This window comes from Aegilops tauschii, chromosome 1 (assembly GCF_002575655.3).
Source record: "Aegilops tauschii subsp. strangulata cultivar AL8/78 chromosome 1, Aet v6.0, whole genome shotgun sequence".
Taxonomy (NCBI): Eukaryota; Viridiplantae; Streptophyta; class Magnoliopsida; order Poales; family Poaceae; genus Aegilops; species Aegilops tauschii.
Window position 1 is genome coordinate 41860887 of NC_053035.3, and position 26059 is coordinate 41886945.

Below are 26059 nucleotides of genomic sequence, written 5' to 3' on the forward strand. Positions count from 1 at the left end.
GAACTTATATCCAGGTCATCCTACAAATCTCAACTGTCCATACCGGATTTCTAGAAGAAGTGGAGACATGCTAATCAGAGAATGGAAAAAATGTCTGGACAGTCGTAAGGAGGTTCTTGGAAGCAAAAGGAAGCGCCGCGCAAGAATTGGAGACAGGATGATCTCCATTCTCCATAATGGAGAGTCAGGGTCTATATTGTTTTATGCTATTTTACCTTAAATAGGGTATTTTAGGTCCTGCCTAATACTGATGATCATGTGCTAAGAACAATTAAGTAGGGTTGGTTCGATGACTATCAGGATGATGATCGTATGACTTGTTATTAATAACGAGTAGAAGTTGTATGATGATGATTAGTAGGACTTGTTAGGATTAGTATTAATTTCGACAAACTCGCTACTCGCGGTCTCGAGACTTGTAATGTTCTATCTTTGTTCGGTCTTTTGATTTCGGAGACTAATATGATGAATTGTATTTGGAGACTAATCTTCTATTGTATTCGATGAATCTGATGTTGCTGTGTGGTGCTGTTTATATTCTGTCCAATAATATATTTTGTAATCTGTGCAAATATTAGAAAAGAAAAAAATCCCTAACATACATACTAATGGGGCATCACCCAGATGTGCGCCATTAGTATGCCAAAGGATACTAATGGCGCATCACCCACCAGTGCGCCATTAGTATGGCAAAGCACATGCCCACTGGGAGGCATACTAATGGCGCACCGGGGCCTATACTAATGGCGCACTACCTGGTGCGCCATTAGAGTACCAGATACTAATGGCGCACCAGCGGTGCGCCATTAGTAAAAATTACTAGTGGCGTGATGCTAGTGGCGCACCAGTAGTGCGCCATTAGTAGGCAAAACTGGTGCGCCACTAGTAAGCCTTTTTCTAGTAGTGTAGGATATGTTCTTGCCCTGTCTTGTACTCCAAGTTGATCATGTACTCCTATATATACGCCCACGAGGCTCAAGCAATACAACGAACAATTCCATCAATCCTCTCTCTCCCTTCTAACACATATAATGGTATTACATTGTAAAGAAACATGCATTACATTACAATCTTCAATCAAATAAAAAATTAATGAATCAAATAAACAAATCATGTGGCGTATTCCGAGAACTGAGCGTGAATATGGTCTACCATCTTCTTGTCCACCTGGAAGGCTTTGGCAAGTATATCACCTGAGATGGATGGATTCGATCCAAACACTGTATTGGCTATGGTGATCACTCCAGGATTTTTGCTGCTCAGCGCTGCAATGGCTATCGCCTTGTTGGTTCCGTAGTTGAACTGAAAGTGAATCAGCCCTTGTGGAAACACAAACACATCCCCTTTGTTAAGAACTTTTGAGAACAACTTGTTTTCAGGGTTCGAGGTGATGAAACCAACATAGAGCGAACCTTCCAGCACGGTCAGGATCTCGGTTGCACGGGGGTGGATATGCGGTGGGTTTTGACCGTAGGGTGCATAATCGACACGGGCCAGGGAGATGCCCAAAGTGTTCAACCCAGCAATCTGCGCCACGTTAACTGCGGTCACTGCAGAACCTTGCTTGTTGCTCGTGTTCCCGGCCATGTGAAGGCCAGAGAAAAAGAAATCCTCTACCAAGGCAGTCTTTGGGTCTTTGCATGCAAATCCATTGACAAAAACTGCACATACATATAATGATTTTGAACAGTTAACAACTACATATTAGCACAAATAAGTAGCTCGAACGTTCCAGCGCAGGAATGCATATGTGTACCTTGGGATGTCCTGTCAGCGATGCAAAAATCCTGGAGCTGGCCTGGGTCGGAGGCAAGAGCATGAGAAGCCGATAGAGCCAAAAGGACAAGGAGGAAGAACCCTGATGCCATTTGGATGCGAACGTTAATTCTCTCTAGATCAAGTGCCTTCTATCGAGTAGACAAAGAGCTGTGCAGACTAGTTCTTGTGAGTTGTGATGCTTCGGAGTATTGAAGATGCCACTATATATATGGAAAGGGAGCATGGAATGGAAGAGCTTTGTGTTTGTTCTGTTGGGGCGCATGTGGATATTAAGGAAATGGTCTTCACCAGTTCCCACCTGAGTAACGAGGAAACCGTTTCCTTGTAGTGGCAGGCCTGCAACGGCCAACTAATCATAGTTGTAAATTCATGGTTTGAACAAGTCATGTTCATACTTGTAGTAGTTCTCTTGTCTCACCAGATGGAGCTAGCGATGATGCCATCAAACATATTGTCATGGGGAGTGCTCCCATGCATACGACCCCCTTGAAAAACCATTAAAAGGTAATTTTCGTGTTATAGGCTGATTATAGCTAAGACTAATCGCAATTAGATAGCTGATTGATCTTTTCCTTTTGGCCCTAACCTGCACACCTAGGCCCACAGTCCATACCTTAAATGCTTCGACCCGATCTCTGTATGCTACGATTCCTTCTTATGCCTGCTGCAAGAGCCACGACAGCTGCCGGCCTGCCACACGGCCGGCGCCCAGTGGACATGCTCACTAAATTTGTTCAAGCTCTTGTATTTGTTTAGATTCCCATGTCCCTAAGTTTTTTTTAACGACTCGTGTTTCACAAGAAAAATTGTCACTAGGGTAGGGTGCTCTGAGATTTTATATAAAGATATGTAGACTTGGCCCGGTTCATATGGTAAACTAGACCAAAAATCACACGAAGGCTTAATTGATTATTAAGGAACAATCAAGCTAAAACCCTAGCTGTGAGCACACAAAAGGACATAGCCAACCTGATATATCTTGACCTCCAGCGCCTACATGCCCTCTACGTGGAGAGAAGTGAGCGGGATCTTCGGAGACGCTTCCAAAAAGGAAAAGTGATGCATGTGTTGAGTAAATAGGCAATTTCTCGATTAAATTAATCCACGAGTAAATCACTAGCATGGTATTGACACAAATAAACGCATACTGATATTCAGTCAAGCTAGCACATACTACGCTAATTGCAGAAAGATCTACGTATAACGCTAGCATGGCTAAAATAGAAAACAGTAGGAGCGGGATAAACGAGCCATGCAGAGGCCGCGGCTTTGGTGGCAGCAGCGGCGTCCTCGGCGGCCTTCTTGTCGGCTTCAGATTTCTCGCCGGCGGCACGTTCGGCGTCGGTGGACATGGTGATGATGAAGGCGACGCGGACGTAGAGGAAGTAGACGATCGGAAGTGAGCAGTCGCGTAATCGCTGCCCAAAAACATATTCGCCCCTCACCCCGTACACGAACCAGAAGGGCGTGGTTTTGGAGACCTGCTCTCCCGTCGACCGTGTACGCGACGGACGGGATGGAGTCACCGGCGGCAGTAGCAGCGAGCTCGGTTCGGCTCAATCCTGCAACCCGCGGTGCAGCGCGTCGCGTCGTGACGAGGCGAGGCGTGGCGTGGCGAGGCGGGCGGCGAAGGAGGAGTGCGCGAGGGCCTCTTCTCTTGTGAAGCTCCAATAGCATATAGAAGAGAAACCCTTATAAGAAGGTCCAACTCCCCTTTCACTTCCGGGGTGGGACTAAACTTCCCACTACACCTAGTGTCATATAACCCACATGGGCCCTTAGAGATTTTTCAGAAATTGCTATATGGGCCTAGAGCCCATCTCAAATTTCAGCAATCCCCCACGAGATCTCGAGGGCCCATTGTGTCCTCTGTTCCAATTACTGTTTCGATATACCAGTGTTTTAGTGAAGACCTGTTAAGGTTGAACTTCACCTAGGGCAAGTAGCTACACTCCTTCACAACTGAACAATGGACTATGCCTTGAATTGTCAGTTTGGCGTAAAGAAGTTTCACCACATGTCTTACTAGTACTAGGCTGCCGAAGGCTGACCCCTCGGGTGGAGCATATAAGTCACACTCCTGGCCTATTCATGAGCTTACTAGAGATCACCCCAATCTCATAGACTGTGACCAGCAGTCGGGCTCATATAGGTGTGTTCCTCCAAAGATTGCTCAGTAGGATAGCATCTTGCTTTCATAAGCTTTGGAACACATTAAGATAGTAGTCATCCTACCATACAGTATCGAGAGTATTGCATCTCCAACGGAGTGGGTTAGTATAGTTACTCTCCTCAGTTCACCACTGGCTTGTTTTTCCAGGTCTTAATTCACGGGATCTCCGATCACATAAGTTGGGTTACTACCATGGCAACTCATGTGGGTCTCATACCCATCTCCCTCGATGCATTATCTATCACAACACGTGATAGCCCTTTCGTAAAGGGATCTGCCAGATTCTTAGCCGTATGGACATACTCCAACGCTATCACTCCGGAGTTTCTTAATTTTCTGACAGCCTTTAATCTCATTCTTATGTGTTTGTTGGACTTCATGTTGTCCTTTGAACTTTTCACCTTGATGATGACAGTCTGATTATCGCAGTTCATAAGGATAGCCGGAACCGTTTTATCAACCAATGGCAAGTCCATCAAAAGATCTCGAAGCCATCCTGCTCCGACACCAGATGTGCCTAATGCTGTTAATTCTGCTTCCATTGTCGATCTCGTTAAGATCGTTTGCTTGCAAGACTTCTAGGAAACAGCGCCACCTCCAAGAGTAAACATATACCCAGTTGTGGCCTTCATCTCATCAGCATCAGAGATCCAATTTGCATGACTATACCCTTCAAGTACCGACGGGTATCCGGTATAGTGAAGTCCATAGTTCATAGTACCTTTCAGATAGCGCATAACTCTTTCAACAGCATGCCAATGTACATCACCCGGTTTGAAAGCAAACCGGCTTAGTTTGCTCACAGAAAACGCGATGTCAGGCCTTGTTGCGCTTGCTAGGTACATCAGTGAACCAATGATTTGAGAGTATCTCAATTGATCTTTAGCCGTGCCTTTGGACTTTCGAATCAACATGGTAGGATCATATGGTGTTTGAGATGGTGCACAATCCGAATATCCAAAACGACTCAACACCTTCTCAACATAGTGGGATTGCAGAAGTGTAATCCCACCCTCATTATCTCTCAGTAGCTTGATGTTCAAGATAACATCAGCCACACCAAGGTCTTTCATCTCAAAGTTCTGAGATAGAAACGATTTGACCTCCTCAATGACTTTGAGGTTTGTTCCAAATATCAGTATGTCATCAACATACAAGCACAGTATAACTCCTTCGCCCCCACCATGGCGATAGTATACACATTTGTCAGCCTCATTAACAACGAAACCAACAGATGTCAGAGTTGTATTAAACTTATCATGCCATTGCTTAGGTGCTTGCTTCAGGCCATATAAAGATTTCAGCAACCTACACACCTTTCTTTCCTAACCATCTATTACAAAGCCATCTGGTTGTTGCATGTAGATTTCCTCGTTTAGCTCTCCATTCAGAAAAGTCATCTTAACATCCATCTGATGGACGAGAAGACCATGCGAGGCCGCCAACGAGAGTAATACTCGAATGGTGGTCAGTCTAGCCACAGGTGAATAAGTATCGAAGAAATCTTCCTCTTCTTTCTAGTCATAGCCCTTGGCCACAAGCCTAGCCTTGTACTTTTCAATTGTACCATCGGGCCTAAGCTTCTTCTTAAACACCCACTTACATCCTAATGGTTTGCAACCATAGGGACGGTCAGTGATCTCCCATGTCCCGTTAGCCATGATGGAGTCCATCTCGCTACGGACCGCATCCTTCCAGTAATCAGCTTCTGGAGAGGCATACGCTTCTGAAATAGAAGTGGGAGTATCATCCACGAGGTACACGAAGAAATCATCACCAAAGGTCTTTGCAGTCCTTTGTCTCTTGCCCCTACCAAGGGTTTCCTCGTCATCCTCCTCAGGATTTTCATCATGTGTTTGTTCATAATATTCCATAGGGATGGCAGGTTCAGGAGTCTCCTTAGATTCTTGTCTAGATGTGCTTTGCATATCTCTCATAGGAAAAATATCCTCGAAGAATGTAGCATCCTTAGACTCCATAATTGTACCGACCTTCTGGTCAGGTACCTCAAATTTCACTACTAGAAATCTATAGCCAGCGCTGTTCTTAGCGTAGCCCAAATTAACGCAGTCCACAGTCTTGGGTCCAAGCTTACACTTTTTGGGGATCGGCACATTGACTTTCGCCAAACAGCCCCAAGTGCGCAAGTACGAGAGTGTTGTCCTTCTCTTTGCCCATTTCTCATAGGGAGTGATCTCATCCTTTGCCGGAACTTTATTCAAGACATAACATGCCGTCAATATAGCCTCCCCCACCGTGCCTTGGATAAACCCGATGTATCTAACATGGCGTTAACCAAATCAGTTAGAGTACGGTTTTTCCACTCGGCAACCCCGTTTGACTAGGGTGAATAGGGAGGCGTCCTCTCATGAATAATGTCGTGTTCCACACAAAAGGAATCAAACTCACTCGAGAAATACTCTCCACCACGATCTAACCGGACTCATTTAATTTTCTTTTCAAGTTGATTCTCAACTTCTGCCTTATAGATTTTAGAGTAGTGTAGAGCCTCATCTTTAGTATTTAACAAATACACATAGCAATATCTAGTGGAATCATCTATCAATGTCATGAAGTATTTCTTTCCACCTTTAGCCAACACACCATTCATCCCACAAAGATCAGAATGTATGAGTTCTATTGGTGCCAAGTGTCTCTCCTCCGCGGCCTTGTGAGGCTTGCGAGGTTGCTTAGCTTGCACACATGAAAGGCACTTAGAACCTTTGGCTAAAGTGAAACTCGGGATTAAATCCAACTTGGCTAGCCGCGTCATAACACCGAAACTGATGTGACAAAGACGTGAATGCTAAACTTCAGATTCATTAACATTCGAATGAACATGGTTCAAGACTTTATTACAAAAATCTGCGAGGGAAAGGCGGAACATCCCTCTGCTCTCATAACCTTTTCCAACAAAGAGTCCATATTTCGTAACAACTAGTTTATTAGACTCGAAAACCAACTTAAACCCTTCTCTACATAGAAGGGAGCCACTAACGAGGTTCGTCTTGATGGCGGGGACATGCTGCACGTTCTTCAGCTACACGATCCTTCCCGAAGTAAACTTCAGATCGACCGTGCCAACACCATGAACAGAAGCACTCGCGCCATTCCCCATCAATACGGACCCGTGCCCTGTGACCTGGTAAGAAGTGAACAATGAAATGTCAGCACACACATGAACATCTGCACCTGTGTCCACCCACCAATCGGTAGGCTGAAACACTGAAAAAACAGTAAATAAATTACGGTACCCAGATGCACCATTGTCATTGTTGCCCACAATAATGTTGACAGACTTGGAGTCCTGTCCTGACTTCTTGTACTTGTTTGGGCACTTGTTGGCCCAATGTTCAACTGACCACAAGTAAAGCAGCCCTCGTCCTTCTTGTTCTTCTTGAAGGTCTTCTTACCCTTCTTCTTAAAGTCGGTTTGTGTTGGACACCGTTCTTTCCCTTGTGCTTGTGGGAGTTATGGTTCCTCTGGTTCACCATGTTGGCAACAGAAGTTCGTTCGACCCCTTTTCCGTGCGAGTCCTTTGCCCTTGAATTCTGCTCAACACTCAGATGGCCAATGACATCCTCTACAGAGAATTCACGCCTCTGATGTCTCAGAGTGGTGGCAAAGTTCCTCCAGGAATTAGGGAGCTTAGCGATTATGCAGCCCGCGACAAACTTGCCCGGTAACTCGCACTTAAGAAGCTCAAGCTCCTTAACAATGCATATTATCTCATGAACCTGCTCCAATACAGGACGGTTTTCAACCATCTTGTAATCGTGGAACTGCTCTATAACATACATCTCGCTCCCTGCATCGGCGGCCCCGAATTTAGATTCGAGCGCCTCCCACAAGTCCTTGGCGACATGCACATGTAAATATGCGTCGACCAGTTTATCTCCGATCACCCTAAGAACTGCTCCGAGAAAAACAACGGTAGCCTCCTTGAACGCCTTCTCCTGTTCAGGAGCAATCGTTCCCATGGAGACACCGGTGACCCAGAACACGTTCATTGCCGTGAGCCATAATGTGGTCTTCGTCTGCCAACACTTAAAGTATGCACCGGTAAACTTATCCGGTTTCAGTGCAGCGGCAAAGCCACTTGCCGAAAAATTCCTACCCATAATAGGTTTTTGGATTGTTGAGTAAATAGGCAATTTCCCGATTAAATTAATCCACGAGTAAATCACTAGCATGGCATTGACACAAATAAATGCATACTGATATTCAGTCAAGCTAGCACATACTACGCTAATTGTAGAAAGATCTATGTACAACGCTAGCATGGCTAAAACAGAAAACAGTAGGAGCGGGATAAACGAGTTATACCCTCCAGTAGGCCATGCAGAGGCCGCGGCTTTGGTGGCAGCTGATACGTCTCCGTCGTATCTACTTTTCCAAACACTTTTTCCCTTGTTTTGGACTCTAACTTGCATGATTTGAATGGAACTAACCCGGACTGGCGCTGTGTTCAGCAGACTTTCCATGGTGTTATTTATGTGCAGAAACAAAAGTTCTCGGAATGACCTAAAACTCCACGGAATATCTATTTGGAAAATATTAAAAATACTGGAAGAAAAATCCACGTTAGGGGGCCCACACCCTGTCCACGAGGATGGGGGGCGCGCCTGCCCCCCTACCTCGTGGGCCCCCTAACGCTCCACCGACCTCAACTCCAATTCCATATATTCACTTTCGGGGAGAAAAAAAATCAGAGAGAAGGATTCATCGCGTTTTATGATACGGAGCCGCCGCCAACCCCTAAAACCTCTCGGGAGGGCTGATCTGGAGTACGTTTGGGGCTCCGGAGAGGGGAATCCGTCGCCGTTGGCATCATCAACCATCCTCCATCACCAATTTCATGATGCTCACCACCGTGCGTGAGTAATTCCATCGTAGGCTTGCTGGACGGTGATGGGTTGGATGAGATCTATCATGTAATCAAGTTAGTTTTGTTAGGGTTTGGTCCCTAGTATCCACTATGTTCTGAGATTGATGTTGCTATGACTTTGCTATGCTTAATGATTGTCACTAGGGCCCGAGTGCCATGATTTCTTCAGATCTGAACCTATTATGTTTTCATGAATATATGTGAGTTCTTGATCCTATCTTGAAAGTCTATAGTCACCTACTATGTGTTATGATCCGGCAACGCCGAAGTGACAATAATCGGGACCACACCCGGTGATGACCGTAGTTTGAGGAGTTCATATATTCACTATGTGTTAATGCTTTGGTCCGGTACTCTATTAAAAGGAGGCCTTAATATCCCTTAGTTTCAGCTAGGACCTGATAATCCCCAAGTGCAAGGAATCATCGTAGCAATTTCCAAAGGTGGAAGTGATAAGTATGGAGTGTCGAACCCACAAGGAGCTAAAGGTAAGATCAATATTCTCTCAAGTCCTATCTGCCACTAATACGACTCTACGTACACCGAACGTTTGCTTCCAACTAGAAACGAGAAATAAAACTACATTGTGGGTATGAAGAGGATAACTTTGCATGATATCGGAGAGCTAAAATATAAAAGTAGGTGCTGTTATCATAAAGTTAGAATATATTACTAAATATTATAAATAGCGAGTGTGGAATAATGGTGGATCGGTGTGCGGAATTGTCCTAGGCAATTATTAACAAGACCGGTAGTCATCATTGCAATTTCATATGAGGGAGAGGCATAAGCTAACATACTTTCTCTACTTGGATCATATGCACTTATGATTGGAACTCTAGCAAGCATCCGCAACTACTAAAGATCATTAAGGTAAAACCCAACCATAGCATTAAAGCATCAAGTCCACTTTATTCCCATACGCAACAATCCCTCTTACTCGGGTCTGTGTTTCAGTCACTCACCAACCCACTATAAGCGAATCATGAACGTATTGCAACACCCTACAGAGGGAATCCCTCACGCCGTGACACGGAGGGCACCACAGGACAACACCAAAATAAAACATACAACTCATACCAATCTATATCATCAATCAACCCAAGGACAAAAGAGATCTACTCAAAACATGATAGGATGGCAACACATGATTGGATCATAATATGTAGCATAAAGCACCATGTTCAAGTAGGGATTACAGCGGGGTGCGGGAGAGTGGACCGCGTAAAAGAGGTGAGGATGGTGATGATGATGGTGATGTTGATGAAGACGATCACCGTGGCGATGATTCCCCTCCTGATGGCACCCCAGCGCCACCGGAAGAGAGGCGGAGAGGTTCTCCCCCTTGTGCTTCCTCCTCCATGGCCTCCACCTTCTGGTCCTTGGCCTTCATGGTGATGATGGCCCCTCCGGGATAATCCTCCATGGCCATCGATGGTGATGGCCCCCTCCGGCAGGGTGTCGGAGAGGGCCTAGATTGACTTCTCGTGGCTACAGAGGCTTGCGGCGGCGGAACTTCCGATCCAGGTTTCTTTCTGGAAGTTTGGGTATATATAGAAGAGTTTTGCGTTGATTTCATGTCAGGGGGTTCTCCGGGCTGTCCACGAGGTAGGGGGGCGCGCCCTAGGGGGGTGGGCGCGCCCCCCACCCTCGTGGGCAGCCCGGGACTCTTCTGGCCTGCTTCTGGTACCCCGTGGGCTTCTTCTGGTCCAAAAATGTTCTCCGTCAAGTGGCACGTCAATTGGACTCCGTATAGTTTTCCTTTTCTTCGATACTCTAAAACAAGGATAAAATAGAAACTGGCACTGGGCTCTAGGTTAATAGGTTAGTCCCAAAAATCATATAAAATATCATATAAATGCATATAAAACATCCTAGAAGGATAGTATAATAGCATGAATACTTCATAAATTATAGATACGTTGGAGACGTATCAGCATCCCCAAGCTTAATTCCTGCTCGTCCTCGAGTAGGTAAATGATAAAAGAAATAATTTATGAAGTGTGAATGCTAGCAAGTGCATAAGTTTGATCAATGATAATTCCAATCACTTTTCTAGCATCATTATATATCATAACAATAGCTCATCTCATAAAACTTTTCATGATCAAGTAACAAGCAAATCACATGTTTAAAGTATAGATCATAAACTTTCTTGAAAACTAACAAACAATATTCTCAGCCATCAAACAATTGCAATTCATCTTATTTTTAGGAAGAGTCTATGTCAGAGCTTTGATTTAGCAAACTCCACATACTCAACTATCATTTAGTCTTTCACAATTGCTAACACTCATGCAATACTCGTGGTTATGCAGTTTTAATCGGACACAGAGAAAGATAGGGGCTTATAGTTTCGCCTCCCAACCTTTTACCTCAAGGGTAATGTCAACAATAATAGCTCATGCTAACTTACATCCAATTAGATATATATATCAGCATCCTTCCAACATCCTGTGCTTGCCATAGGATAAAATGTAAAAAGGAAAGGTGAAGATCACCAAGACTCTTGCATCAGGTAGAAGATAAAAGTAAAAGATAGGCCCTTCGCAGAGGGAAACAGAGGTTGCCATGCGCTTTCAGGGTTGGATGCACAAAATCTTAATGCGAAAGAACGTCACTTTATATTGCCACTTGTGATATGGACCTTTATTATGCAGTCCGTCGCTTTTATTTCTTCCACATCACAAGATCGTATAAAGCTTATTTCCTCCACACCAATCAATCATACATATTTAGAGAGCAATTTTTATTGCTTGCACCGATGACAACTTACTTGAAGGATCTTACTCAATCCATAGGTAGATATGGTGGACTCTCATGGGAAAACTGGTTTTAAGGGTATTTGGAAGCACAAGTAGTATCTCTACTTGGTGCAAAGAATTTGGCTAGCATGAAGGGGAAAGGCAAGCTCAACATGTTGGATGATCCATGACAATAAACTTTATTTCAGATATAAGAAAACATAACCCATTACGTTGTCTTCCTTGTCCAACATCAACTCTTTAGCATGTCATATTTTAACGAGTGCTCCCAATCATAAAATATGTCCAAGATAGTATATTTATATGTGAAACCTCTCTTCCTTCAATATTCTTTCATGAATTGTTCAAGTGACCAATTCTACGTTTGCTAATTTCCAATAAGTTTACTACCTATACTTATTATGTGTGAAGTCATTACTCCCCATGTTATAAGCATAAGAAACATATATAGATTCAGATTTATGACATTCAATTTATTCAACCATTTACTCATAGGATATACGTGAAGCACATGAGTAAATGACAAACTACTCCAAAAATTCGAGTGAAGAACACTGAGTAGTCAAATAATTAACTAGCCATGGGAGGATTCTTTTTCATTCAATATTTAAGATCCAATGATTTTATTCAAACAACAAGTAAAATTGAAAATACGCTCCAAGCAAAACACATATCATGTGACGAATAAAAATATAGCTCCGAGTAAGGTATACCGATAGTTTTGAAGACGAAAGAGGGGATGCCTTCCGGGGCATCCCCAAGCTTAGGTACTTGAGTCTTCCTTGAATATTGCCTTGGGGTGCCTTGGGCATCCCCAATCTTAGGGTCTTTCCACTCCTTATTCTCATCATATCGATATCTCACCCAAAACTTGAAAACTTCAATCACACAAAACTTAACCAAACTTTGTGAGATGGGTTAGTATGATAAAGAGCAAACCATTCACTTTGGTACTGTCAAAGACAAGGTTCATAATTGTTCTCACACAATGCCTACTGTACCATATCATTTCTATAATTTATATTGAGGAATATAAGTCATAGAAATTAGAAAACAAGCAAACTATGCAATGAAAACAGAATCTGTCAGAAACAGAATAGTCTGTAATGATCTGAACATAAATCATACTTCTGCTACTCCAAAAATTATGAAATAAATTGGTGGACGTGAGGAATTTTTCTATTAATATTATTCAAAAATAATCAACTCAAAAGCACTCTTCTGTAAAAAATGACATCTATTCTCGTGAACGCAAAGTTTCTGTTTTTTTTACAGCAAGATCACATTAACTTTCACCCAAGTCTTCCCAAAGGTCTTACTTGGCACTTTATTGAAAAAAAAGATATAAAACATGATGAGTACAGTAGCTTAATCATGTAAACACACAAAAACAGTAAGGGTAAATATTGGGTTGTCTCCCAACAAGCGCTTTTCTTTAATGCCTTTTAGCTAGGCATGATGATTTTAATGATGCTCACATAAAAGATAGGAATTGAAGCACAAAGAGAGCATCTTGAAGAATATGACTAGCACATTTAAATCTAACACACTTCCTATGCCTAGGGATTTTGTGAGCACACAACTTATAGGAACAAGAATCAACTAGCATAGGAAGGCAAAACAAGTATAACTTCAAGACTTTAAGCACATAGAGAGGAAACTTGATATTATTGCAACTCCTACAAGCATGTATTCCCCCCTCATAATAATTTTCAGTAGCATCATGGATAGCAACTTTGTTCTCATCCTCAATTGGAACCTCTTCCGAAATAGTGGAATCATTACTAGCTAAAGTTGACACTCTTCCAAATCCACTTTCATACATATCACACTAAGATTCAACACCCTCCAAAATAGTGGGATCACTAATTCCTAAAGTTGACACTCTTCCAAACCCACTTTAAATGATAGTATTATTCATACTCCAGAATATATAAGTGAAGTTCATGGAGAATTCTAGAATTAATATAGACTAACCAATATCCAAGCTCAAAATATGTAAGTGAAGCACACGAAGCATTCTATAAAACCATACTCAAGAGATTTAAGTGAAGCACAAAAAGCAATTCTATAAGATCATACTTAAAAGGTATAAGTGAAGCACATGAAGTATTCTATAAATCAATTAAGGGATATCTAATGCTAGCATGGTTCTTAAAGGAAAAACAAAAACACAAAGGACACAAATCATGTGAACAAAACAAAAACCAAGGTATACCGATATTTGTTGAAGAAGAAAGATGGGATGCCAACCGGGGCATCCCCAAGCTTAGATGCTTGAGTATCCTTTGAAATATTTACTTGGGGTGACTTGGGCATCCCCAAGCTTGAACTCTTGCCTCTCTTTATTCTTCTCATATTGATAGCTCCTCGACCTTTGGACACTTCATCCACAAAAACTTAACAAAAACTTTGTGAGATCCGTTAGTGTAATAAAGCAAATCACTACCTTTAGGTACAGTTGCAAACCAATTCATATTTTGTTTTTGCATTGTATCTACTGTAATATAACTTTTCCATGACTTAATCCACTGATAGAAATTGATAGTTTCATCAAAACAAGCAAGTAATGCATCAAAAACAGAATCTGTCTTAAACAGGACAGTCTGTAGTAATCTGGAAGTTTAGCAAACTTCTGTAACTCCTAAAATTATGAAATACATTTGACCATTTTAAAAATTTGTACAGAAGTAATGTGCAAAAAGTTTCAGACCCATTTTACTTTCCAGTAAAAAATGTAAAATCATGCACTACAGCCAAAGTTTCTGTTTTTGTTCTGCACATAGTAAACGAGCAATCTAATCATCCTAAAACCATAGCTTGGCACATTATTTTTATAATACAATGGATATATACAAGGGGATAATTATTTACAGGGAAAATTGCATGAAAAATTCTACATTGTTTCCGTGAGCATGAACACAAGTGCTCAAGGTTGACCCTCACTTCTTCAATGCATAACTTTCCAATCACTTCTCTTTTTTGAAAAACTTTTTAGGCATGAAAGGCAAGTAATTTTTTTGTATTTTCATTCTATTAATTTTTTTGTATGTTTCACCCACAACTAAACAGAACCAAAAAGGAAAAAACAAAATCTACTTAGTGAAGAAAGCAAACAAGCACACACGAGAATATCAACCCCACGCTATTGCTCCCCGGCAACGGCGCCAGAAAAGAGCTTGATAATCCCCAAGTGCAAGGAATCATCGTAGCAATTTCCAAAGGTGGAAATGATAAGTATGGAGTGTCGAACCCACAAGGAGCTAAAGGTAAGATCAATATTCTCTCAAGTCCTATCTGCCACTGATACGACTTTACTTACACCGAACGTTTGCTTCCAACTAGAAACGAGAAATAAAACTACGTTGTGGGTATGAAGAGAATAACTTTGCATGATATCAGAGAGCTAAAATATAAAAGTAGGTGTTGTTATCATAAAGTTAGAATATATTACTAAATATTATAAATAGCGAGTGTGGAATAATGGTGGATCGGTGTGTGGAATTGTCCTAGGCAATTATTAACAAGACTGGTAGTCATCATTGCAATTTCATATGAGGGAGAGGCATAAGCTAAGATACTTTCTCTTCTTGGATCATATGCACTTATGGTTGGAACTCTAGCAAGCATCCGCAACTACTAAAGATCATTAAGGTAAAACCCAACCATAGCAATAAAGCATCAAGTCCTCTTTATTCCCATACGCAACAATCCCTCTTACTCGGGTTTGTGTTTCAGTCACTCACCAACCCACTATAAGCGAATCATGAACGTATTGCAACACCCTACAGCGGGAATCCCTCACGCTTGCGCGACACAGAGGGCACCATAGGACAGCACCAAAATAAAACATACAACTCGTACCAATCTATATCATCAATCAACCCAAGGACAAAAGATATCTACTCAAAACATCATAGGATGGCAACACATCATTGGATCATAATATGTAGCATAAAGCACCATGTTCAAGTAGGGATTACAGCGGGGTGTGGGAGAGTGGACCGCGTAAAAGAGGTGAGGATAGTGATGATGATGGTGATGTTGATGAAGGCGATCACCGTGGCGATGATTCCCCTCCCGATGGCACTCCGGCGCCACCGGAAGAGAGGCGGAGACGTTCTCCCCCTTGTGCTTCCTCCTCCATGGCCTCCACCTTATGGTCCTTGGCCTTCATGGTGATGCTGGCCCCTCTGGGATACTCCTCCATGGCCACCGATGATGATGGCCCCCTCCGGCAGGGTGCCGGAGAGGGCCTAGATTGACTTCTCGTGGCTACAGAGGCTTGCGGCGGCGGAACTTCTGATCTAGGTTTCTTTCTGGAAGTTTGGGTATATACAGAAGATTTTTTCGTTGATTTCATGTCAGGGGGGTCTCCGGGCTTTCCACGAGGCAGGGGGCACGCCCTAGGTGGGTGGGAGCGCCCCCACCCTCGTGGGCAACCGGGGACTCTTCTGGCCTGCTTCTGGTACTCAGTGGGCTTCTTCTGGTCCAAAAATGATCTCTGTCAAGTGGCACGTCAATTGGACTCCCTTTAGTTTTCCTTTTCTATGATACTCTAAAACAAGGATAAAACACAAACTGCACTGGGCTCTAGGTTAATAGGTTAGTCCCAAAAATCATATAAAATATCATATAAATGCATATAAAACATCCTAGAAGGATAGTATAATAGCATGCATAATTCATAAATTATAGATACATTGGAGACGTATCAGGACCCCGCTGCCATGGGAGGGTAGGACAAAAGATGTCATGCAAGTTATTTTGCATAAGCACGTATGACTATATTCGGAATACATGGCTACATTACATTGGTGAATTGGAGCTAGTTCTGTGTCACCCTATGTTATGATTGTTACATGATGAACCGCATCCGGCATAATTCTCCATCACCGATCCGATGCCTACGAGCTTTTCACATATTGTTCTTCGTTTATTTACTTTTCCGTTGCTACTGTTACAATCACTACAAAACCCAAAAATATTACTTTTGCTATCGTTACCATTACTTCCATATAACTTTGCTACTAAATACTTTGCTGCAGATACTAAGTTATCCAGGTGTGAATTGACAACTCAACTGCTAATACTTGAGAATATTCTTTGGCTCCCCTTGTGTCGAATCAATAAATTTGGGCTGAATACTCTTCCCTCGAAAACTGTTGCGATCCCCTATACTTGTGGGTTGTCAAGACTATTTTCTGGCGCCGTTGCCGGGGAGCATAGCATTATTCTTTGAGTCACTTGGGATTTATATCTGCTGGTCACTATGAGGAACTTGAAAGACGAGAAGACAAAAATTTATCCCTCAACTACGTGGGGAGGTAAGGAACTGCCATCTAGCTCTGCACTTCATTCACCTTCTGTTTTGAGTAAGCTTGTGACACCTAAACCTGCTTCTGCTATTCGTTCTGATATGTCGCATGTTATTGATAATGCCACTTCTGCTATGCATGATACTTATGATGAAACTACTTCTATGCTTGATACTACTGAGCCACTTGGTGAATTTCTTGATGGACAACTTGCTAGGGTTAGAGAGGATGAAATTATTGAAACTGATAACATTGATGAAAGTGATGATGAAGACTCTCCCCCTAATAAATATGAATCGCCTGTTATTCCTAAGGGTTATGTTCTGGAAAAAGAAGCTGCTTTAGCTATTTTAGCTTGCAAAGGTAGATATGAGCTCAAGAGGTTATTAGCTAAATGGAAGCAGCAATCTCTTAATGCTAGAATGAAACCTGACCCTGCTTTTGCTACTTCACCTATCTGTGTTACTAATAAGGATTATGAATTCTCTGTTGATCCTGATATAATTACTTTAGTTGAATCTGATCCTTTTCATGGCTATGAATCTGAAATTGTTGTGGCACATCTTACTAAATTAAATGATATAGCCACCCTGTTCACTAATGATGAGAAATCTTGCTACCTATATATCCTTAAAATATTTCCGTTCTCATTAAAGGGTGATGCTAAGATATGGTTTAATTCTCTTGATCCTGGTTGTGTGCGTAGTCCCCAGGATATGATTTATTAGTTCTCTGCTAAATATTTCCCCGCTCATAAGAAACAAGCTGCTTTAAGGGAAATATATAACTTTGTGCAAATTGAAGAAGAGAGTCTCCCACAAGCTTGGGGGAGGCTTCTCTAATTACCTAATGCTTTGCCTGATTATCCTCTTAAGAAAAATGAAATACTTGATATCTTTTATAATGGACTAACCGATTCTTCCAGAGATTACCTCGATAGTTGTGCTGGTTCTATTTTCAGGGAAAGAACACCAGACGAAGCTGAAATTCTATTGAATAATATGTTGACAAATGAAAATAATGGGACACTTCCTGAGTCAACTCCTGATCCTATTCCTAAACCAACTCCGAAGAAAAGAGGTGTTCTATTTCTCAGTCCTGAAGATATGCAAGAGGCAAAGAAATCTATGAAAGAAAAAGGTATTAAAGCTAAAGATGTTAAGAATTTACCTCCTATTGAAGAAATACATGGTCTTAATTTACCGCTTGTTGAAGAAACATATGATCTTAATCCTTCACCTATTGAAGAAACTCATGGTCTTGATAACCCGGCACAGGTAGTAAAGGTAAATTCTCTCTATAGATATGATAAGGCTGAAATCCCTCCTACTAAGTTTGCTAGCCAATGCTTGGATGAGTTTGATAACTTTATGGTTAAGCAAGAAGATTTCAATGCTTATTTTGGTAGACAGTTAAAACAAAATGCTTATATGATTGAACACTTGGGTGATTATATGTCTAGAGTTAAAGGTGAACTTAAACTCATTACTAAACATGCTTCTATGGTTACCACTCAAGTAGAACAAGTACTTAAGGCTCAAAATGATTTGCTCAATGAAATGAATAGTAAGAATAATGACTATGCTGTTAGAGTGGTTACTAGAACTGGTAAAATGACTTAGGAACCTTTGTATCCTGAAGGCCACCCTAAGAGAATTGAGCAAGATTCTCAGAGAAATAATATTGATGCACCTAGTCCTTTTAAAAGGAAGAAAAAGAAAAATGATAGGACTTTGCATGCTCTAGTAAACATGTTGCTGAAACACCCGAGAATCCAAATGTTATTTCTATTTCTGATGCTGAAACACCCGAGATTGAACCTGCGGTTGATCTTGATAACCCACAATCAAAGAATCAACGTTATGATAAAAGAGACTTTGTTGCTATGAAGCATGGTAAAGAAAGGGAACCATGGGTTCAGAAACCCATGCCGTTTCCTCCCAAACCATCCAAGAAAAAGGATGATGAGGATTTTGAGCGCTTTGCTGAAATGATTAGACCTATCTTTTTGCGTATGCGATTAACTGATATGCTCAAAATGAATCCTTATGCTAAGTATATGAAAGATATTGTTACAAATAAGAGAAAGATACCGGAAGCAGAAATTTGCACCATGCTTGCTATTTATACTTTTAAGGGTGGAATAACTAAGAAACTAGGAGATCCAGGAGGACTATACCATGCTCCATTAAAAGAAACTATGTTAAAACTGCTTTATGTGATCTTGGAGCCGCTGTTAGTGTTATGCCTCTCTCTTTATATCGTAGACTTGATTTGAATAAGTTGTCACCTACTGAAATATCTTTGCAAATGGCTGATAAATCAACTGCTATACCTGTCGGTATTTGTGAGGATGTGCCTGTTGTAGTTGCAAACATTACTATTTTAACGGACTTTGTTATTCTTGATATTCCCGAGGACGATAGTATCTCTATTATTCTTGGAAGACCCTTTTTGAATACTGCAGGGGCTGTTATTGATTGCAACAAAGGCAATGTCACTTTTCATGTTAATGGTGATGAGGACATAGACCTGGGGTAGGGCAATAGGCCTGACCAATACCTCCTACCTAAGGTCGTTGTCCTAGAAGGAAAGAGGTTCAAGAGTAAATAGAGGGGACCCAACAAAGGTGTCGAGTGTAATCCACTTGACCTACCATTCACTCGGAGACCCCCCTTTGTTTCTGTCACTCTACCACTAAACCACTCGACGTGCAGAAGACCTAAAGCCACTCCGCGCAGCAACGGTCGGGCATTTACTCTTAGACTTAATAGTCATTTATATTACTTTACTACAGACGTTACCTGTAACGCTCCTGCTTTATGAACATTGAACTCCTTGTAACGTGGGCTGGCCGGGGTCCTGGCGCACTCTATATAAGCCACACTACAGGAAACAGCTATTTTGCCGTCCGCCACGGCGGACGGCAAAGGCACGAACGACAAACGGCAAAGGCCTTTGCCGTCAGCCGCGGACGGCAAAAGGCTCCGTCATGACTCTTGAGACCAAATATCTTCAATTTATCAAGACTGGCTCCCCTTTGTAGATTCGCTGCATACCCATCTGGGAACATCAACTGCATTTTCACCCACAAGATAATTTCCCTCATAGCTGGCCATCCAAGATTGAACCATGCCTTTGGCTTCGTCCAGTTCTGCTTTCCTTTCGGTTCTTTCATGTTTTGTAACGGCCTATCACATAGCGCCTCCAGATCGACTCTAGCCTTAGTATTATCCTTTGACTTCCCATCTATGCCGAACAATGTACCAAAAAGTGCCTCGGCGATATTCTTCTCAGTGTGCATCACGTCGATGTTGTGTGGGCAAAGGAGGTCTTTGAAGTAAGGCAGATCCCATAAGCATGTTTTGTGAGTCCAGGCGTGCTTAGAATTATACCCCTTGAAGTACCCTGGACGCTCTGGATCTGGCTCGAGAGCGTTTAACTGATCCAGGGTCTGTTGGCCTGTCAATGCAGGTGGTGCAGAGTTTTTGACAACTCTACCTCTGATGAAGTTCTTCTTGTCTTTCCTGAACTTATGGCGAGGATTCAGGAACTGTCTATGCATGTCGAAGCAAGAAAACTTGCGACTGGCCTGAAGCCAACGAAACTCAAGAGCTCCCTTGCATGTGGGGCACGGGAACCTTCCATGCACACACCAGCCAACGAATAGCGCATACGCTGGGAAGTCATGCGTCGAGTACATGTACCAGACACGCATTATGAAGTTCCGTTTGCTATAGGCATCGTATGTCTTGAACCCATTATCCCAGGCTTCTTGCAATTCGTCCTTAAGCGGTTGCATGTACACATTCATATTTTTCCACGGATAGTTGGGCCCTGGAATTATCAACGTCAGGAAAATGTTCTTTCTTTGCATAATCTGTCCGGGGGGAGATTGAGTGGAAAGACAAATACGGGCCAACAACTGTATTGGGCTGCCATCATACCAAACACACTGAACCCATCCGTGCTGATGCCGACTCGAGGATGCCTCGGATCTGCCGCTTTGTCACCATGTAATTCATCAAACTTTTTCCACGCAACACCATCCGATGTGTGTACAATCATCAGATTCCCATCTGCATCTAGTTCGGTTCTTTTGCCCGTTTTGTGCCATGTCATCTGTCTGGCCGTCTCTTCGACCATGAAAAGACGTTGAAGTCTTGGTACGATTGGCATATACCGAAGAACACTAACGGGGATTTTGGTCTGTGTCTTCTCACCCATACCGTTGTCTACCACAAGATACCTGGAAGACTTGCAAATGGGACAATAGTTCAAGTCCGCATAGTCAAGCCTAAACAAGACACATCCTTTCTCACAGGCATGTATCTTATCATAGGGCATCTTCAGTGCACGGAGGATTTTGTCCGACTGGTACAGGTTTGTAGGCATTACAAGGCCTTTGGGTAGAAAGCGTCCAAATACTGTCATCATTGCATCGTAGCATTCTCTACCCAAGTTGAACTGAGCCTTTAGAGCCATTACTTGTGAGATGGCATCCAACTGACACAGCTCAGTGTGCTCATGGAGCGGACGTTTTGAAGACTCCAACATTTCATTGAAGGCCTTTGCAGATTCCTCCATCTCCTCGTCCGAATCCCGAGCATCATCAAAGTCTTGCACCATGTTTTCCATCCCGGTACCATGCTCGTCGGTGTGACGACGATCCACCTCAGCTCGGTCACGTTGGGCAGACTCACCATGAAATGTCCAGGCTGTATAATCGGGCGTAAAACCACTCTTCTGTAGGTGTTTGCCCATTTCAGCCTCTGTCCTCTTTTCCCAATTGCCGCACCGTAAACAGGGGCACCAGGTTTTCCTCTGGACATTTGCAAATGCGGCTCACACAAACCCCTTGGTTTTTGTGAACCATTCAGTGCTCCATTTGTTCTGACCAGTGTGACCGGTGTACATCCACGCACGATCACTCATCTTGACTTTCAGAGCTACTAGACACACAACAAATATATATATATATATATATATATATATATATATATATATAATTCAGCATGTATATATTCATCAGTTGATCTACTTTGTCAATTTTATTACGTCCATGCAACCTACACTCTAATAGGTAATGATAGGTCCTAATCCCACCCGAGTATGTTTAGATTGGGTTCATTTTCCCATGCTATGCTCCGGATCCTACGCAAAATTTCGGCAGCACCTCCCCGCTGTTCTCCTGATACACGTCTCTGCAATAAACAGAGAGGATGTGTACCCGGAGAACAACAGGGGAGGCACTGACGAAATTTATTCGTCGGATCCGGAGCAAAGCATATGGGAAAATGAACCCAATCTAAACATACTCGGGCTGTCCATGGATACCGTTGGACAATTCGAAAGAATCAAGGTTATAAATATGCAAATGCATGCATATTTATAACTATGACGCTTTCGAACGGGAGACACATATTGGTTACGCATACTGATGATTCAAGACACATATATACCTAGCTATCAAGTTTCATCGGAATAGATCAAATAATTAATGGGGGAGGAGGACATGTCATTTGTGCTCACCCACGAACGAAGGGGCAGAGCTCGTCAAACGCACGGCGAGGTCGTCGAACACCAAACCTCGCAGCGATGAAACAACTGCACATTTAAAACTACCCGATCAACACAATTATATATGATGTTTTTATAACAAAATCGAAAAATATATGACCTAATTAATAATTCACAAATATATGACCCCGTCGGCCTCTGGAAGGCCAAAGAACACCTTTTCGGGAGGTGTCGGGGGTCGGGGTGTCGTGTTGGTGTCGGGGTGCCGTGTCGGGGTCGGGTTCTCGGGGTCGGGGTGTCGGGTCGGGGTGCTGGGTCGGGGTCGGGGTGTCGGGTCGGGGTGCCGGGTCGGGGTCGGGGTGCCGTGTCGGTGTCGGGGTCGGGGTGTCGGGTCAGGCTCGGGGTCGGGGTCGGGGTCGGGGTCTCGGGTTCGGGATGTCGGGGGTGTCGTGTCGGGGGTCGGGGTGTCGTGTCGGGGACGCGGTGCTGTTTCGGGGTCGGGGGCGGGGTGTCGTGTCGGGGTCAGGGGGTTAGGGGGTCGGGTGTCGGGGTGGAGTCGGGGTCGGGTGTCGGGGTGTGGTGTCGGGGTTGGGGGGTGAGGGGGTCTTCTCATTCTTCTACTACTTCTACTTCTCATTCTTCTACTTCTTCTCATCCCCCGTCTTCTACTTCTTTTCTTCTTCTTCTTCTTCTTTCTCCTCCTCCTCTTCTTCTTCTTCTTCTTCTTCTTCTTCTTCTTCCCCCTTCTACTTATTCTACTTTTCGTCTTCTTTTTTCATCTTTTTTCACTTCCTTTAATTATGACTATTTAACTAAAACCTAACACTAGTCTAATATAATCCAATCTAATTAATCTAATCTAGCTAACTATATAACCTAAACCTAAACTAAAAACCTAAACTAATTAAAACTAAACTATTTAAACTAATTAAACCTAAACTAATTAAACTAAATAACCTAAACTAATTAATTCTAAACTGAAAAAACTTAAACTAAAAAACCTTATCTAAACAGAAAAGAAAAAAAACAGAAAAAAATAGGACACAGGGGGGCGGCAGGGGCTCACCGTGGGGGCGGCGACGGGTCGGGGAGGGGGCGGCGACGGGGCGGCAGCAAGGCGGCGCAGCGATGGGGAGGGGAGGGGCAGCGATGGGCGGCGCCCCTCGGGGGGCGGTCGACCCACGGCTGCAGCGGCAGCGGCGGTTGGTCGGGCGTCGGGGGCGGGGACGGGCGCGGCGGTACGGGGCTTGGACGGCCGCGGCGCGGCTGGCCGACGTGGAAGGAGCGGCGGGGCCGCGATGGAGGTTGGGGAGGGGTGCGGGGCGGCGGGGAGGCCGGCTACGCCGGACGGGGTCGGCGGCGGCGGCACGGGCTGGTGTGGGCGGGGCGATGTGGAAGAGGCGGCGAGGGTGCGGTGGAGGTCGAGGCGGCGAGGGTGCGGTGGAGGTCGGGCCGGGGCGGCGGGGGGCCGGGGCGGGGCGGGCGGCGGCGGCGGCGGCGGGGTGGGAGGAGAGAACGGCGAGGAGAGAAGAAGTGAGTAACGGGCGGGGGGGTACGGGCCGTTAGGTACTGCCCTATTTGCCGTCCGCCTATCTTTGCCGTCCGTCCTTTTTGCCTCTTTGCCGTCTGCTGGCGGACGGCAAAGAGGTGGGCCGTTAAGTTTTTTCCAAACGGGCGGGGGGTGGGGGCCACCTCATTCTTTGCCGTCTGCCAGCGGACGGCAAAGATTCTTTGCCGTCTGCTGGCTGACGGCAAAGAGCTCGCAGATGGCAAAGAGCTTCTTTGCCGTCTGCCGTTTCTTTGCCGTCTGCTTTTGGGTAGCTGATGGCAAAGAGCTTCTTTGCCGTCAGCTAGCGGACGGTAAAGAGCCGGCAGATGGAAAATTAGCTGATTCCAGTAGTGCCACCCCCCTCCACTGGCACAAGGGTTCGCACCCCCTGTAACACACACGCATATAATCCAGTCGACCGCCTCCGGGCTCCGAGACGTAGGGCTGTTACTTCCTCCGAGAAGGGCCTGAACTCGTAAAACTCGTGCGTACAGCTTCTCCATAGCTAGGACCTTGCCTTTACATCCCTACCCCCCATTCTACTGTCAGACATAGAATCACGACAGTTGGCGCCCACCTTGGGGCAGGTGTTTTAGCGACTTGTTGGAGAAGTTGCAATTTTTCCGATCCCCATCAGCTTGGTTTCAGGCGGAGGATTGACCGAGGGCCGCGAGATCCGTCTCGGCGCACTCGTGTTCGTCGTAGATGACTCCGCTTGGCCCCAAGAGGCTCCACTCGACGTCGAGGCGCTCCCCGTCCGTGGGGCAACACACTTTCGCGCGTGCGTCCGCGGCGTCCTCCTGCAGCAGTCGTCGACCCAGCATCGGTCGGCTCCTGTGGCGTCTTCACTCCCTGCAGCCCGCCGGCACAAGCGTTCCGGTCAGTCGAGGCTCCAGCGGAGGGTGAGGCACGCGGTGGCTCGCCAGTCGGCCACCCCTCAAGTCGCGGCAATCAAGCCCGACGAAACTCTCTACGGCCTGTTCGACCTGTCGACTGGCTCCGTTGAGACCGCATCCGAGTGCGACAGCAGTGACCCAGCGGCGGAAGTCCTAATGGTCAACGGACCGCGCAGTCCTCCTGGCTTCCCCCGCGTCGACGGTGGTGATGGCGGAGGCCATCCGTTGCGTGCCCACGAGGAGTACCTCCCGAAACCCCTCTCTTCGCAGCAGAGGGAAGAGCTTCGCCGCCGTAACATGGATGCACTTCACACTCCTATCATTGGAGAAACCCCCGAGGCCCGGGCCTTGGAGGAGGTGCGCCTGGCCAACTTGGCTGAGCGCACTCGACTGGAGAATCTCCAGCACGCACTCGACGAGCGTGCTCGGCAGCGAGTTCCTGAATCCAGTCGACGTCAACTCTTTCCGCCTCCAACCCAGGTATATCGAACTCCGATCCAGAATCTCACAGCTGCTGCCCGAATAGCAGAGTCGATTCAGCCTTCCCAGTCTGAGGCTGGTAGGGGTTTGATGCAGATCCGGGCTTTGCTCCGGGCGGCGGGGGAGCAGAACACAGATGTGTCACAGTCTCGGAATAGGATTCATAGTAGGTCTGTGATGGCAGATACAGTTTAGTCGGCTCACAGCCTGAGATCACCTCCAAGGCGTGAGGGACGTGGAGATCGACAGGATCAGTACAAGAACCATGAGCAGTACGATCGTCGTTGAGTACCCACGCCTCCCCCAAGGAGTGGGTCATACGCGCCTCGGCAACACGATGACAGACGACCTCATAGTGGTGGGCGAAGGATTCCAGTTGACCCCTGGGAGCCGGGCTTTGGCACGAGATCCATTCTCGTTCAAGGTCTGGTTGACAGGAATAGAGCACACAAAGATGGCCATGATAGAGATTACCCGACCGGCAGCAGGGTGCATGTTTCAGGTCCCGAGTGTTTCAGCAGAGCCATCAGAGCAGCAGTGATTCCTCCCAACTTCAGGTTGGCGACTGGAGTCAGCAAGTTCACTGGTGAATCCAAGCCTGACACTTGGCTTGAAGACTACCGAATGGCTGTGCAGATTGGTGGTGGTAATGATGAAGTGGCCATGAAGCACCTTCCTCCTATGTTAGAGG

At 44.7% G+C, this 26059-nt stretch overlaps 1 protein-coding gene across 1 annotated transcript; it reads right to left on the bottom strand.

The window, feature by feature from the left end:
• Positions 1-1110: 1110 nt before the first annotated feature.
• Positions 1111-1868, bottom strand: LOC109735645 (putative germin-like protein 2-1). Its single transcript, XM_073506644.1, has 2 exons — positions 1757-1868; positions 1111-1661 (listed from the first exon to the last, which is right to left on the bottom strand). Exons 1-2 carry the CDS (start codon positions 1866-1868, stop codon positions 1111-1113), a joined length of 663 nt encoding a protein of 220 aa, XP_073362745.1.
• Between the last annotated feature and the right edge of the window lie 24191 nt (positions 1869-26059).

Bases quoted from the DNA above. Each gene is read 5' to 3' on its own strand.
- LOC109735645 (XM_073506644.1), bottom strand. From the start codon at position 1,868: ATGGCATCAGGGTTCTTCCTCCTTGTCCTTTTGGCTCTATCGGCTTCT. The intron at 1,662-1,756 runs GTACACATATGC...ATGTATGTGCAG, and splicing joins CGCTGACAGGACATCCCAAG to TTTTTGTCAATGGATTTGCA.